Source organism: Lissotriton helveticus, chromosome 9 (genome assembly GCF_964261635.1).
Source record: "Lissotriton helveticus chromosome 9, aLisHel1.1, whole genome shotgun sequence".
In the NCBI taxonomy this organism is placed as follows: Eukaryota; Metazoa; Chordata; class Amphibia; order Caudata; family Salamandridae; genus Lissotriton; species Lissotriton helveticus.
The window spans coordinates 918,145,823-918,159,457 of record NC_136070.1 but is presented as its reverse complement, the minus strand read 5'-3'; the positions used below and the strand labels follow the sequence as shown (position 1 = coordinate 918,159,457).

At 42.2% G+C, this 13,635-nt stretch overlaps 1 protein-coding gene across 3 annotated transcripts in view; it reads left to right on the top strand.

Moving 5' to 3' along the window:
- Positions 1 to 13,635, top strand: part of LOC144783056 (uncharacterized) — a 690,025-nt gene that overhangs the window by 101,808 nt on the left and 574,582 nt on the right. For all 3 annotated transcript variants that reach the window (XM_078662228.1, XM_078662229.1, XM_078662227.1), the window contains exons 3-4: positions 10,187 to 10,272; positions 10,843 to 10,939. In XM_078662228.1, the coding sequence (XP_078518354.1) occupies positions 10,187 to 10,272; positions 10,843 to 10,939 (183 nt within the window). The remainder of the gene's footprint in view (positions 1 to 10,186; positions 10,273 to 10,842; positions 10,940 to 13,635) is intronic.

The window sequence follows — 13,635 nt, the reverse complement described above, 5'->3', positions numbered from 1 at the left end:
AGCCAGGTTCTGAGCTGGGATGGGGCAGTGAGATAAATAACGGTGATGGATCAAGCCCTGATCTTTGGACTGGGTAAGAGTGGTCTGCTTAATTCAGACACTCTGTTCATCACCACCCCCTTTTCTGTATCGTTTTTGGCCACTATAGGTGTGGCAGGGTATACTCAGACATGAGTCCCTTTCTCACTGCTCCATCAGGATTCAAGCAAGCCGGGCCGAAGAGGCTGAAATGCCAGAAACCGGTCCCCGGTAGCTTGTCTCCTTTCTGGTGAAGAATTGGCTTGGTAGTTTGGTCTGCCCTGTTCCCATGATGCACTGGGCCAGGGACAGACTAATTTGCATATAGCCAGGTTCTGAGCTGGGATGGGGCAGTGAGATAAATAACGGTGATGGATCAAGCCCTGATCTTTGGACTGGGTAAGAGTGGTCTGCTTAATTCAGACACTCTGTTCATCACCACCCCCTTTTCTGTATCGTTTTTGGCCACTATAGGTGTGGCAGGGTATACTCAGACATGAGTCCCTTTCTCACTGCTCCATCAGGATTCAAGCAAGCCGGGCCGAAGAGGCTGAAATGCCAGAAACCGGTCCCCGGTAGCTTGTCTCCTTTCTGGTGAAGAATTGGCTTGGTAGTTTGGTCTGCCCTGTTCCCATGATGCACTGGGCCAGGGACAGACTAATTTGCATATAGCCAGGTTCTGAGCTGGGATGGGGCAGTGAGATAAATAACGGTGATGGATCAAGCCCTGATCTTTGGACTGGGTAAGAGTGGTCTGCTTAATTCAGACACTCTGTTCATCACCACCCCCTTTTCTGTACTGTTCGGTAAACAGTCCCTTGTCTCCCTGCCCTGAGCCCTAAAAAATTAACTGACACCCCAAAAAACTACCTCAACTCCAGTCTCCTGCCCTGAGCCCTAAAAACTGGCTCCTACATCCCTGAAGTACCCCGACGCAGCAGCCATGAGGCCCAAAACTCCCCCGCCCTATGAACTGTCCCCTTTCCCCCACCCTTATCCCCAAAAACTGTCTCCCCACCCTAAAAACTACCCCGACCCCATCCCCCCACCGTAAGCCCTAAAAACTACCCCAACAGCTGCTAACTACCCCGACACCAGCCCCCTCTGCCCTAAAACTGCTCCCTGCCCTACAAACAACCCTGACCCCCTCCTGAGTCCTAAAATCTACCCCACCCCAAACAACTACCCCCCAAGAGTCAGCCCCAGCCTCACTTACCTTACCATGTACTCTCCTGATTCCCGATCATCCTTCCTCTTTCTTTCTTCCTCTTCCACCCATCCGCTCGACCAGGGCCGGTCCTAGGATTTGTGGGGCCCCGGGCAGAATAGGAACATGCGAGGCCCCTATAATTTGCATAAGATTTAACCTGACAGGAAGTGACCTCATATGAGGTAATATCAATTGGACATTAACCCTTTAAGTGCTGCCGTCGGCCAACGGTCGTCACGGGCACTCCCTCCCCAGTGCTGCGTGCGACCGTTGGACGTCCAGTTCAGCACTGGATAATGGACAGCGCAGCACTGGGGAGGTATGTGTACGAAGCTCCTAAGGTGTTAATTATATGGCATTGTTGGAAGCCGCTTTGTAAGAAGCAACTTACCTGGTTTTGATATAAGTAAAATGGTTAGAAATAGCTTTAAAAATCCTAATAAAATACGTACATAAGTGGAAATACATTAAATGAATTTAACCTAGTTATTGTTCTCTTGAATGGGATGAATGAAAATGATATGCAAATCGGGAATTCTGGCACTAAGAGAGCTCCAAAGGAGAGGTGCAGACTTTACTAATGTGGAGAAAGAATATTTTTAAGTGTTTTCCTAAAAATTGGAGTCACGTGCTAGCTCAAGAGGGAGAGAGTCTCAGCCCAGCACAACTAGAAAGGAGAAGGCTCTGTCTCCAATCAGGACCATCTAAATTTCAGGATGACACAGGAGTTTGGATGGCACAGTGTATAGGATTCTGGAATGAACAGTACGGAGTGCTTTCGAAAGAAAGGAACCTTTTAATGCAGTGCGCAATGACAAATGGATAGTGCCTTGCAGTTGTCGGGTTTCAAATCAAAAACACAGTAGAGAGCAGAAAGGTGAGAAGAAATAGCATTGCGATGCCGCAGTCTCAGATGAGGAGCCTAGCACTGTCCTGAATGATTTGAAGGGTACTGAATGCGAAAAGGCGGGAAGCCCAGGAGAGAGGGCATAATAATCTAATGAGAAGATAACTGACTGCACAACAGCTTCACTGTAGTGAGAGGGGAGAAAAGGGATGATTTTGTAATGCTTATGGATGTAGTAAAAGCAAGTGGAGGAAGCATGGTTAATCTGTTCCGAATAAAAAAGAGAAGATCCAGGAAAATGAATCGAAGATTTTTTTGCCGACTCCACCAATGTGGGTGATTGACCCAGCTACACCAGCCACCGAAGAGAACACCATATGTTATGAGATCCTTTCAAAATAAGAACCCTTGGTTTGCCACTTTAAGGTTTTAGTGAATTTGTCTTCATTCAGAATTCAACTGTTAGCATGCACATACAAACATATTCTTGGACAAAGACCATATTGTCACTGAGGGAAGTGATGTTTGGGTATCAATATGCACTAGATATCAGCAATAAACCAAAGTACTGTGTGAGTAAGACTAACTGGGGATTATATAGATTGAACAGTGGAGACCCAATAAATTCCACAAGTCAGAGGTTAGAAACATAATAGAAATAGGTGGTGAGTGGATTGTTTCAGATTTCTCAAATGGGATACAGGTAAACCACACCAAGTGTATACTTAAATTCCAGGTTGCACTAGTTGATTTATAAGCACTGGCTGGGAAACAGTGTCAAATGTGGTACTAACTTTTAGTAGTATTAAGGCTGCTCTAACTCTACGATCAAGATTCAACCACAAATGATCTGATACAGCACAAATGTTACTTCAAACTCCTAGAGTTGTCGGAAGCCGGCACATTGTCAATGAGTAAATTGTTTTATGAAAGAGATTTGGAAGTTGATTTCTTTTTTCTAGGATTCAAATATCTCTTGCTGTTTCTGACCCTTCTAACTTCCACCTCTCCCCTCCGGTCTCATCCTGCCCAACCTATAACATCTTTCAATGGTACTGCTTTCTTTCATCCATCTCTCACCAATACTTCTCTCTCAATTCTGCTTATGTTCCCTTGCTGGTTCTGTCTCTCTACCACACATCTTATCCATACACTCCCCTTCAACTCTCATCTCTCCTCTAGCCGCATTACTTATTTCCTTGTTCTGCTGCCTTTACATTCACCTCTCCCCTTCCATCCTCCTGAAGCATCTTACCGTTGTTGATGATAACCCTTTTAAATTCCCCTTCCCCTCAATGCTCTACTCTTTTTCTCATCTTTCCCTCAGCTTTCTGTGATTGAATCCAGAAATATAAGACAACAACTGACTTGCATCTAAAAGAAGCCAAGGGTATTGCTTTTTTGTCACTGGCTGTTTAAGATAAATGAGTAACAACAATAAATTATTTTACATTCACCCTGCAACTGTTTTGACCAATGAGTACCTCCTTCACACACATTTGCACAGAATAGCAACTGCAACTGGAATACGGGACTGTTGCTCAGTGTGCTCTTCAGAGTGGCCATGTATTGAATGACCATGTATTCTGGACACCTTTTTGACCCACTGACAGGCAGTGTGAAAGTTGAACTGCATTCTGCCTCAACTCCAAAGCACTGAACTGTAGCCTGTTATAAACACCTGGAGGCGACTCACTCCGATGTGTGCCCCATACAAGAGTAAAATGCTGTGAAATGAAATACAGAAACACACATCCTGGACATAGCTAACTCTTGGGGAATGCAAGATTAAGTAAAGCATGTGAAATATAAACAGGAACAAAATCGCTGTCATGGATTACCCTATCATGCAGTGAGACTGGGTCAGGAAATAGGCCCAGCACAAAAATAAAAGTGGCCCCCATTAGTAAATTAGTTAGCTAGAAAAGTGTCAAAATTAGAGCAGTTTTTAACTTGTAAAGACATGCTGTTTACGTTTTTTGTAAGGTATGGGAGATTGCATAGATTTGATTTTGCTGCAGGCAATGTTTGTTTTAACATCATGAAAATCAACATTAAAAATATGTTCATCTGACCATAAAGCAGGCAAACAAACAGCCCAAAAAACAGGTCAAATACTAACCTGGCAGATTAGACCATTACACACTGCCTGATTGCCCTAATGTCCAACCCAGCCACACTGTTATACAATTATTGTGCTGATACAGGATCATTGTTTTTGTAGGTAAAGTAAGGGACATGAATATAGGGTCCGATAGGGGCCGGTTTCAATGTCGATTTTAATTTACCACCAGGTAAAGACTCGAGGGACCTAGCACACTGAAAGCCCTAGTCCAGCCAATTTTACATTCTGATTGTGCTCCTCTTCCTGCACCTTTTGTCTGGCTGCTATCTCACACCTATCTGTCCCCCCGCCCCCTCTCACTTGATTCCGTATTTCGTACCCCTTTCATTCACTCTGTGCTCCCTTTCCCTCGTCCTGGATGAGCTGAGCGGTTTTCAGTGTGAGGTGCCGTCAGTCTACCTTTTCTTTTGCGCCCTGCAGCTTATCCTGCTTCTTATTCAACCAGGGGTAGGGCGCACTTCACAGGTGAGGGCTCTTGAATGACCTTTCTAATCGCTGCTATCCTCATGCAGATGCAGCGATTAGACCAAGAGAGACGGACTGGCAGGCAGATATTGATTAAATCCCTTGGGCCTCCTGGGCCCCCTGGGCCTCCAAACTCTGAAGTGAAAGCGCGAGGCCCCCTGGCTGCGAGGCCCTGGGCAGCTGCCCACGCTGCCCACGCCTAGCGCCGGCCCTGCGCTAGACAACTAGACCGCACATTGCCTTAACCACATCGATGCTCAGCATATTCCCCTCCTGTGCTGGTATTTGTTGATTCCCATTGTTTCATGACGAGCTGGGCTCGTCATGAGCGTGCGAGGAGGCTACCTCATGACGAGCCCAGCTCGTCATGAGTGTGGAAGGGGTTAACCACGAATATGCATTGTTAAGGTATATGTGCGGTTAAGGCAAACGGGGTTACACGTTGGTCGGACACACATGGCTGAGCCTGCATTGTTCCAACCGTTTTTCATGAAATATGGTTTCACTCAGTGCTGAATTTGTAATAACAAAAAATATAAAAAAAAAAAAGTGCCAGGGCTGTCATTAGGAGGCCTGTGTAGCTTGCTCAACACATCACCCCTGTCATGCTGCCAATGATGGTATCAAGCAGTTGTGGATTACCAAATAGGCCAAAGCAGGTACCGGCCTATGGGCCCCCTTTCCTTTGAGGGACACCGCGACAACAGATCAAAATTGGTAATATGAAAAACGTATTCGGAGATAATTTGCAAGAGGAGCCCAGAAATTTCGACTGCCTAGGGGACTCCACAGGGTTTAATAGGCACTGGTAAGAACATGACTACTAACCATCACACTACAATTGTGACAATTTGGACTATTTCAGGCCTCCAAAGCTATAAGAACGGCTTGGGTGGCAGGTAATAGTCATTTTTAATATTGTATTAATAATTAACTGTTGTGGTCATTTTTAAATTATCCAGACAGTGCCACCTTGTGGCAGACTGTCATAAGCGATGTGTTGACAATTAAGTACCGATGCAGAGAACTGGAAACCACCGGCTCAAACTAAGTACTGGTTTCACTGGCCAATCCTGTGCATAGAGGTGTGTGCATGCGCTTTGTCAACAGCACAGGAAGAGGTGATGACTTCCTCATCCACATGGTGAGATTGTGCTTGTATCTTTATTTCAGGACAGCTGGGGATCTGCATAACATTTATTATTACTGAAACGTGTTACTTATTTTTCCGGTAAGAATTACTGTTTCAGTTTTCAAAATCCACCACATGAGATACACGTTTTATACTGCAGCTCAATGTGTAGTGAGAAATAACATAAATAGTTTTAATAATCTGTTCAGCCTGCTGTGTTGCATAGGTGTTTGAATTTTGGAAATAATTACTAATCTCTTTTTACTCTTGGACACAGGAAACAACTAGTTAGTTTTTCTATTTTAACTTCCTTTTATATGTTCATTGACAGCATCTTTCAATAATGGCCAGTAGCTTTCTATTCAACCAACCGTCCTAGGTCATGCACAATCCTGGAAAATCTATACATAAATGGGGTCGATTGTATTATGGCTAAGACAGTTTGATTGCTATTGATGGAAAGAAATTTACTGCGAAAAGGAAAAGGTCTACTGTTTTAGTCTCGTGGGTGATCTGATCAAGAAATATTTCACAGCACGCCTGAAGTGGAACCATCATATATGAGCAATTGTTGCCTTGGTATGAATATAAGAAAGCTGTTGCTCGTTTAGAGTCTAGTACACGATAGAAGGCAGTTTTATTTTTTAAAGAAAACAGTTGATTCAAGGGACTATAGAGAAAATTTATCATCACTTCTAAATGTCATCTGGGGTGGTGGGGAACATAAGATATTTACTTGAGGGATCAACAAATTTAAATTTTAAGCGGTTAGGGCCTTAGCACATCGGTGCACTAGTTGATTATCCTAACAATACAATGAAGAAAGTATTCTAAAGGTGGAGCTCACTCCTCGTGCTCCACCGCTCATAGGCCACACCAGAACTCAATCAATAAATGTAAACAGGAGTGCCAAATAATTACAAAAACATACAATACTCCATTATTTGGAGATTTTTCAAATAACCAGTCCTTAGGCAGTAAGTTCAGTTCCAAACCAAGAACGTTTTTTTCTCTACATCTTTAATTCAAGAATCACAAAATGATTTCCACAATATTCAATCCAAAAAATATGCTTTGCCTTCTTTTCTTCTCTATCATATGCATTCAAGCACAGATTATTGCAATGTATTTAAGCAGCCAAATATTGGATTATTGTATGTTTTTGTAATTATTTGGCACTTCTGTTTACATTTATTACTTGAGGGATCAGTTCGTTTTTAACAATGTCTCCAAGAAAGTGTAAAAAATACTTTTTACTTGCAGGAATCCAACATTTGATGAGGTTCTTGACATTGCTTAAGGCATTGAATGATCCTCTTTGTCAGCAAGTGTTAGCCACAGATGATTTCTCAGCCCCTATCAGTGTATCCTCCTTTAGTGATAGAGAATTTAAAAGTCAAGTTTTGAAAATAAAGTTCTGCATGTTACTGTTGTGGTTTGAAAAGTCATTTGGGTAACTCCACAACATGCTTCGCTACTGGCAAACGCAGCATTAAATGCAAAAAAAGTCACTTCCAAAGTGTTTGCGAAAGTTCTAAAAATATTTTTTTTAAACGGAGTAAATTGTAGTGCAGAATTGGATAAAGGGGTTATATGAATGTTCTTGCCATTGAATATCTGAAAAAGAATGGTGTTCCAACCTCTGGGTTTACTAAGTTTTGTTGAGGTGTGTTAAAAGGTGAATGTGTATTCTGGATCCTCCATTACTAAAACTGCTGATACATTTTGCGAGCATTGGGTAGATTTGCTTTTTTAAAAATCAGACGTCAACCCAAAAGTGTTCGGTGAATAAGATAGGAGCATAATTGGTTATTTTGAAGAAAGGTAGCAATGTAAAGGTATCCTCATTTTCACAAAGGCCTATATTGCTGTCAAAGGGCACAATTAGTCTGTTTGGTGCAACCTTGGCAGATTAGGAATAGTTCTTAAACCAGGCAAAGACAATCCTATTACTTTATGTGAAATGCCAATTTCTACAGTGCAGTGTGATTCTTTCAATGCCATTGACATTTTAGACCAGTATTTAAACATTTTGTCAGTAGGTGGGCTGTGATAAAGGTTTGGACATTTTATTCAGTTGAATGTGGATGCCTCGCCCATTGAGAATAAGGTTAGACCTGCACACCCTAGGTATTAAGATGTTCTCAGATAAGTATAGGGTGTATGTAAGGAGAACATAGTAGAGACAACCGATTCATCTGACTGGGTTTCAACAGTATTTAATCACTGAAGAAAAAAATGACAATATTGAGTTGTGTGCTGACCTTTTCCTCCAGAGCAACATTGTGGTTGATGGCCATCCTTTGCCCACACATTCAAGAACAGTAGGCGGTAGTTGCGGTTTGTCTAGACTGCACAATAAGTGAAGTCCATATATCACCAGGTTGTTATTTCTGAAACTTCTAGAGATCACACAACTTTTGTGACTCCCTTTGGTGCCTTTAAAATCTTTAGACTTTCTTTTGGTCTCACATGTGCTGCTAGTGTGTTACAGAAATTAACGGATTTTTTATTTAAAGGTATCCAAGTTGTCCTAGCATTTCAGGATGATATCTTGATTTTGGCAAATAGAGTACAAAAACATAATGATATTCTTGAAATGATTTGTCAGATTTAACAGAAAAAAGTACGAATTCATCAGAAGAAAAAAGTAAATTTTTACAGAATTAAGTTTATTACTTGAGTCACCCCATTTCACCATCTGGAATCAAACCAAAAGCTGAATTTCTTGAAGCTGCATGTTAGTCCTGTAAAGGCATGTATGCCTTTCTATAAGGGATACAGAGATTAGAATAAAACCATTAGTGTACCTTCTCCCCATTAGATTTCCTATAGTCTCTTTGGAAATTTAGATAGCCTGCTAACAAAAAAAGCTTCTACCTCCCCATAGGTTTTCATTTTGCCAGTGGTACACAGTTTGAATTTTTTAAATACGTAGCTATCTTATCAGTCACTAAGGTATAACACCAGAACAGACACCCGTGCATTGTCCTTCAGCCAATGGTTTGATGAAATGCTCTAAAGATCATTCAAAAAGAAGGTATCTAAACTGCTTTGACGTCACAATTTGAGGCTAAAGATAATTTAAGAAAAATTTTTTGGGCTTAAACACATACCTCATGTTCTACGAGGGGTGTTTCACATTTCTTAATTTTGAAATGTAGAGAGAACAATATCAGTTTAATTGGTATGCTAGCAAAAGTGATGAGTCAATTTCTGTGCTAAAGATTAAGAATGTGTGCGAAAATACAATATAATTCTAAGGAGTATCCTGATTGTGGGTAGAAAGGATCTGTCAAAGTCTTTAATCTTGGTGATTGGGTTCTCATTTTAAACAAATTACGTTGCAAATGGGTGATTCTCTATTTTCTGAACCAATTCCCCAATTCTGCTTGTGAGCAAGAGTGCTGTTTTGTTAAAAGGACATGTTTGATAGAATAAAAAGGATGTCTTGTTAAGCTGAAACCTAATCATAAGATACCTTTCTTAAAGATGGCTATTTTATAAATGGTGATTCATGGGTTGATGGACATTCTGAAAAGTGTCAAGATATGAATTTATGTGGAGATTCAACTCCTTTCGGTAGTCATGTTAATCTTGAGAATTCTTATGATAACCACAGTCTCCTATGGCCCCTGGCAGTGACACCCGTGAAAATGCCCCACAAGCTGAATCTAGGCTCAAAAGGAGGAAAATGACTGTACATCATTGAGATCAAGTTCTTACAAAAGGAATGTAAAATTGACTTTAAATTAATTACTATCTTACAAATTAACGTATTTTTTACTTCTTTATTCTATTTTCTAGTTTTATCTGTGTTTTCTATAGGTTTTCGTGCACTTTGCACTTAATCAAAACTTATTTTATCATACATTATATTTGCTCATTTGGGTAAAGGGAGATGTTGTGTATAGGTTTCTTTTTTAAGTGACCTGTTTGTCTGTGCTTGTCTTCATCTGATTGGAACTGTGGTCCCAGTGTGTTCATTTGCTGCCTGGAATGCTGAGAGCGGTTGCTTTCCCTGCCTCAGAAGGGGGCGTCCGTTTACAGATTCCTCTTGCTTCTGGACATTTGGATTCATCATCAAGAATACATCCATTTTACCATCAACATCATAGCATTCTTGAAGTGCCCACTTCACAGCCCTTGGGTACAAGCTAGCAAAAGCGTTTAAGTGGGTCTGGTGTGTAGTTTAGCCCATGTGGTGTTTGGTCCCTGATCGACTATGTCATGGCCTGACATTTAATTGGACCTTCACAATACCACTTATGATACCAGGCTTGCAGTTTACTTAACGTGATTCTGTTTCTTCCTTCAGTAGATACTGATCTGAAACTTTTATGAAAATGAGTTTTGCAACTCAAAATGATATCCTGTTTCCCGTTCTAGGAAAAGGTTGCCACTCCCTGCATAGGACTGTTCGGGATCCCGCTGCACAGACTACCACTTTCAGAAAGCGATGAAGCCGTCCCTCAGTGAGTATCTATTTTCTGAGAGCTGAAAAAGACCAGAGGTCCCACTTAGGACTCAGAACGCATCACAATATAAGAAATATACATTTCAGAATTCCCACTTGCTCCACCGCCTTGCAGGAACACATAATGTCACTCTTTCCCACTGTAACTTGGAACGTTTGGATTCGAAACATGTTAAGAGTAACCTGCAAAAGGGGATCCCATTCAGTTTGGTTTGGCCTCTGACTATCTAACATATTCACTTAAAAATGTACATTTTTGCGTTGCACATAAATGAGCAGTTGCACCAAATTGTATGTGGTAGATTTGCACATTTGGCTCTCATGAACACCCTATGTTTAGCCCTTAAAGCTGAAATCCTGGTTTAATGCAGGAATAATAAATTTAATACTCACCTAGTCCTCAGCACTCTGCTCCATGACTCCCTCCGCCACCATTTTGGTTTTGTCATCACTGAGTGCATTGTCCCAGGTTCCGACTGATTCATTTACTGGCATTGTCCCTATGCCAACTCTGTGATTCAAAAAATCAGGATGTTCCCCAAAACTCATGCATTTGTATTATTTCCAGGTTTCTAGTGGATATTTGCCAGTTCCTTAGCCAGCATCTACATTCAGAAGGTTTGTTCAGAAAATCCGGATCAGTGACCCGAACCAAAGCCCTGAAGGTATGCTTTTCGCTCTGTCTCCTCTTCTTCTTCTCTACAACCAGCCTCCCACCATCCTCGCATCTTTTCCAGACCATGCATGTAAACACACCATAGAGTCTGCCAAATCCTTCTTTTAAAAATCATGAGAGGAACATGGGGTTGCAGTGATAAAAATCTACCCAAGTCTGCTGGTAGAGCAACACAATAGTTAAAAAAGGAGAAGGTTGGGTACAGGATGTGGCCTAACGGCTAAGACAGTCATCCTCAAACCCGGAGAACTGGGTTCGTGTTTCGGCAACGGCGCTCAACACCCTGTGATTCTGAGCAAAATACTTAATCTCCATGTGTTTAACAAAAATGAACGTGTCCTTGTGCAACACAACTGGTGCCTGTGTAAAGTGCTCTGATCCCTGATACCTTATTGTTGGAAAGTGGGTTATTGGTAGCGGCAAATGTAGGTCTGCCACTGGCAATAAGGCCACTAACACACGATAGGACTCAGCATAGGTCTTAGAAAATTATTCCTTTGCTCAACCCTTGGTAACGTGGCTGCGAGCAGACAGGCTTAACTTCAAAGACAGGTATGTAAAGCATTTAAAAACACCATTTCAGTAAATAATTAAGACACAACACAAAATAAAAATCCAACACCAATTTATAAAAATAGGTAATATTTTTATCTTTTAAATGACACCAAAACAAAAATATTCCTCTGTAGGGAACCTGATATATGAATTTTTAAAGATTAGTCACTTTCTAGTGCTTAGAAACCAACAACGCCCCTTTAAGTCTTTTTGTTTTCTCTGTCAGGGACACACCTTTATAAATTGTTCTGAAGAATTCTCACCACTGTAGTGGGCTGCCTTCGTCAGCAAGCGGGGTCCAGTTAGAACACCTTCCTGGCGTTCTGCTTGCGGGTCCCAAAGTATCCAACACACAATCCAAGGTTCTGGAATCTCCAAGAGGGTCCTTGAAAGTGTGAAACTTCAATTCCGCAATCCACTTGAACAAAACCCATACAAATCCACTAGTACTCCAGGCTTTGATTTCTTTGTGGGGCTGTCCAGGTGAGCTCTGTTAACCTGTAGCTTGCAGGTGGTTTCCACTCTTGAGTCTTTTGGCAGCAAGGTAATCCACAGGGCTGTAGTTTCAGATGGTGCAGTCTTCGTAGGTCAGGCCTTAAAGTTCCTTGCACACAGCAAAATCTTCAGCAGGGCACTTCTTGCTTCATTCAGTTTCAAGCAGCAGATCTGGCGGGCTCTGCCCCTCTCAGATACTTATTCAAAATTCTCTGGGTCAAGCACCAGGTCACTGCTGACCAATGAGAGCAGAGCAACTCCTCCTAGTTATGACCACATCCTGTGGAGTGTGGCATTAGTTTGTCCCAGAGTGCATCATCCTTCCAAATCCATAATGGCTGATTTTCCAGCAAGGAGGTAAGAGCTGGCTAAACACACCCCCTGGGATATCCCATTTCCATGGACCATCCCAGTACCATCTGCAAATACCTTTCTTAAGCCTAGTCCTGACTCTGGGTCACGACTGTCATAATGGACTAAAACCCAGGCCTCCCCTCTTGCCTTTGAAGAGCGTAGTTTACGATGCCACCTCCTGGCCTGGCATTCCTATAGAACAGATCACTGCCCTCCCAGCAGCCTGGCTAATCCACTTAACTCTGACCAATCAGGGCAGACCACTGAAAGGCTGAATTTGGACTTACAAACAAGAAAGTCTCATAACTTATTGTATGTACACTTTAGGAGAAATTCAACAATATAATATCGTTGGATTTACTACGGCCATTCTGGGAAGTCTTTGAATGGTCCGGCTAGTCCTCTCCTATCAATATTTATTAATCAATCACTTCCTACCATGTTATCCTATGGGCCATGGGGTTTGCAATGGGGACAATTACTTGCGACACTTTTGTAGCACCAGGGCTTATAAACCATATTTTATAAGTATTTCCCTAATTTCTACCGGCCCCCCACCCCCTGTGCAACTAGTGGAGACTTCAGGGGTTCGGAATCTGCAGAAATATTGCAGATCACCCTTACCCAATTCTTCCAGCATCAAAGTCGAATTTGAGCACCTCTTTAAGACAATGTGGGGAGTGAAATGTAAAATTTCACTTTACCCAGGCTTCTAAAAACTCATTTTATAAGGGCGCTCCTTATAGATAACTGACCCCCCACCCCTGGGATACCTAGGGGTGACCCTGGGGGTCCCTAATATGCAAAAACATGGTAGGTTTTTTTAATTTTTAAGGGCCCCTACCCCCAAAGTCGAGTTTGGGCACAATTTAAGGTTTAAAAGCTGTCCTGGCCACCAGTGCAGCTTTTAAATTGACCTCAGGCTTCAGCACTGCACACATGCTGATGCAGAGAGTCTGCTGGCCTCTAAACTGCCATGCCCCAGGATACTGGAGACTTCTAGGTAGTTTCAATCCTCTGCCCTATTACATACTAGGGGCTTAGGTGGTAGGTCATGCCAACTACAGGGGTACCCCACCATACTATAGTGTACCCTAGTGTATGTTGGGTGTCTTAACTGTGTTCTAATGTGTTCCTTTTAGCTTGGCACTGGCCCTGGGCCTGGTTAAACAGAGCCCAGGGTCAGTCAGAGTCAGTTACCACCAGTTCCAGTCAGCAGAAAGTTGGGGGGTTCCCAGGGCACAGGATGACTTTGCAACACTTATTATTAAAACAACGAGA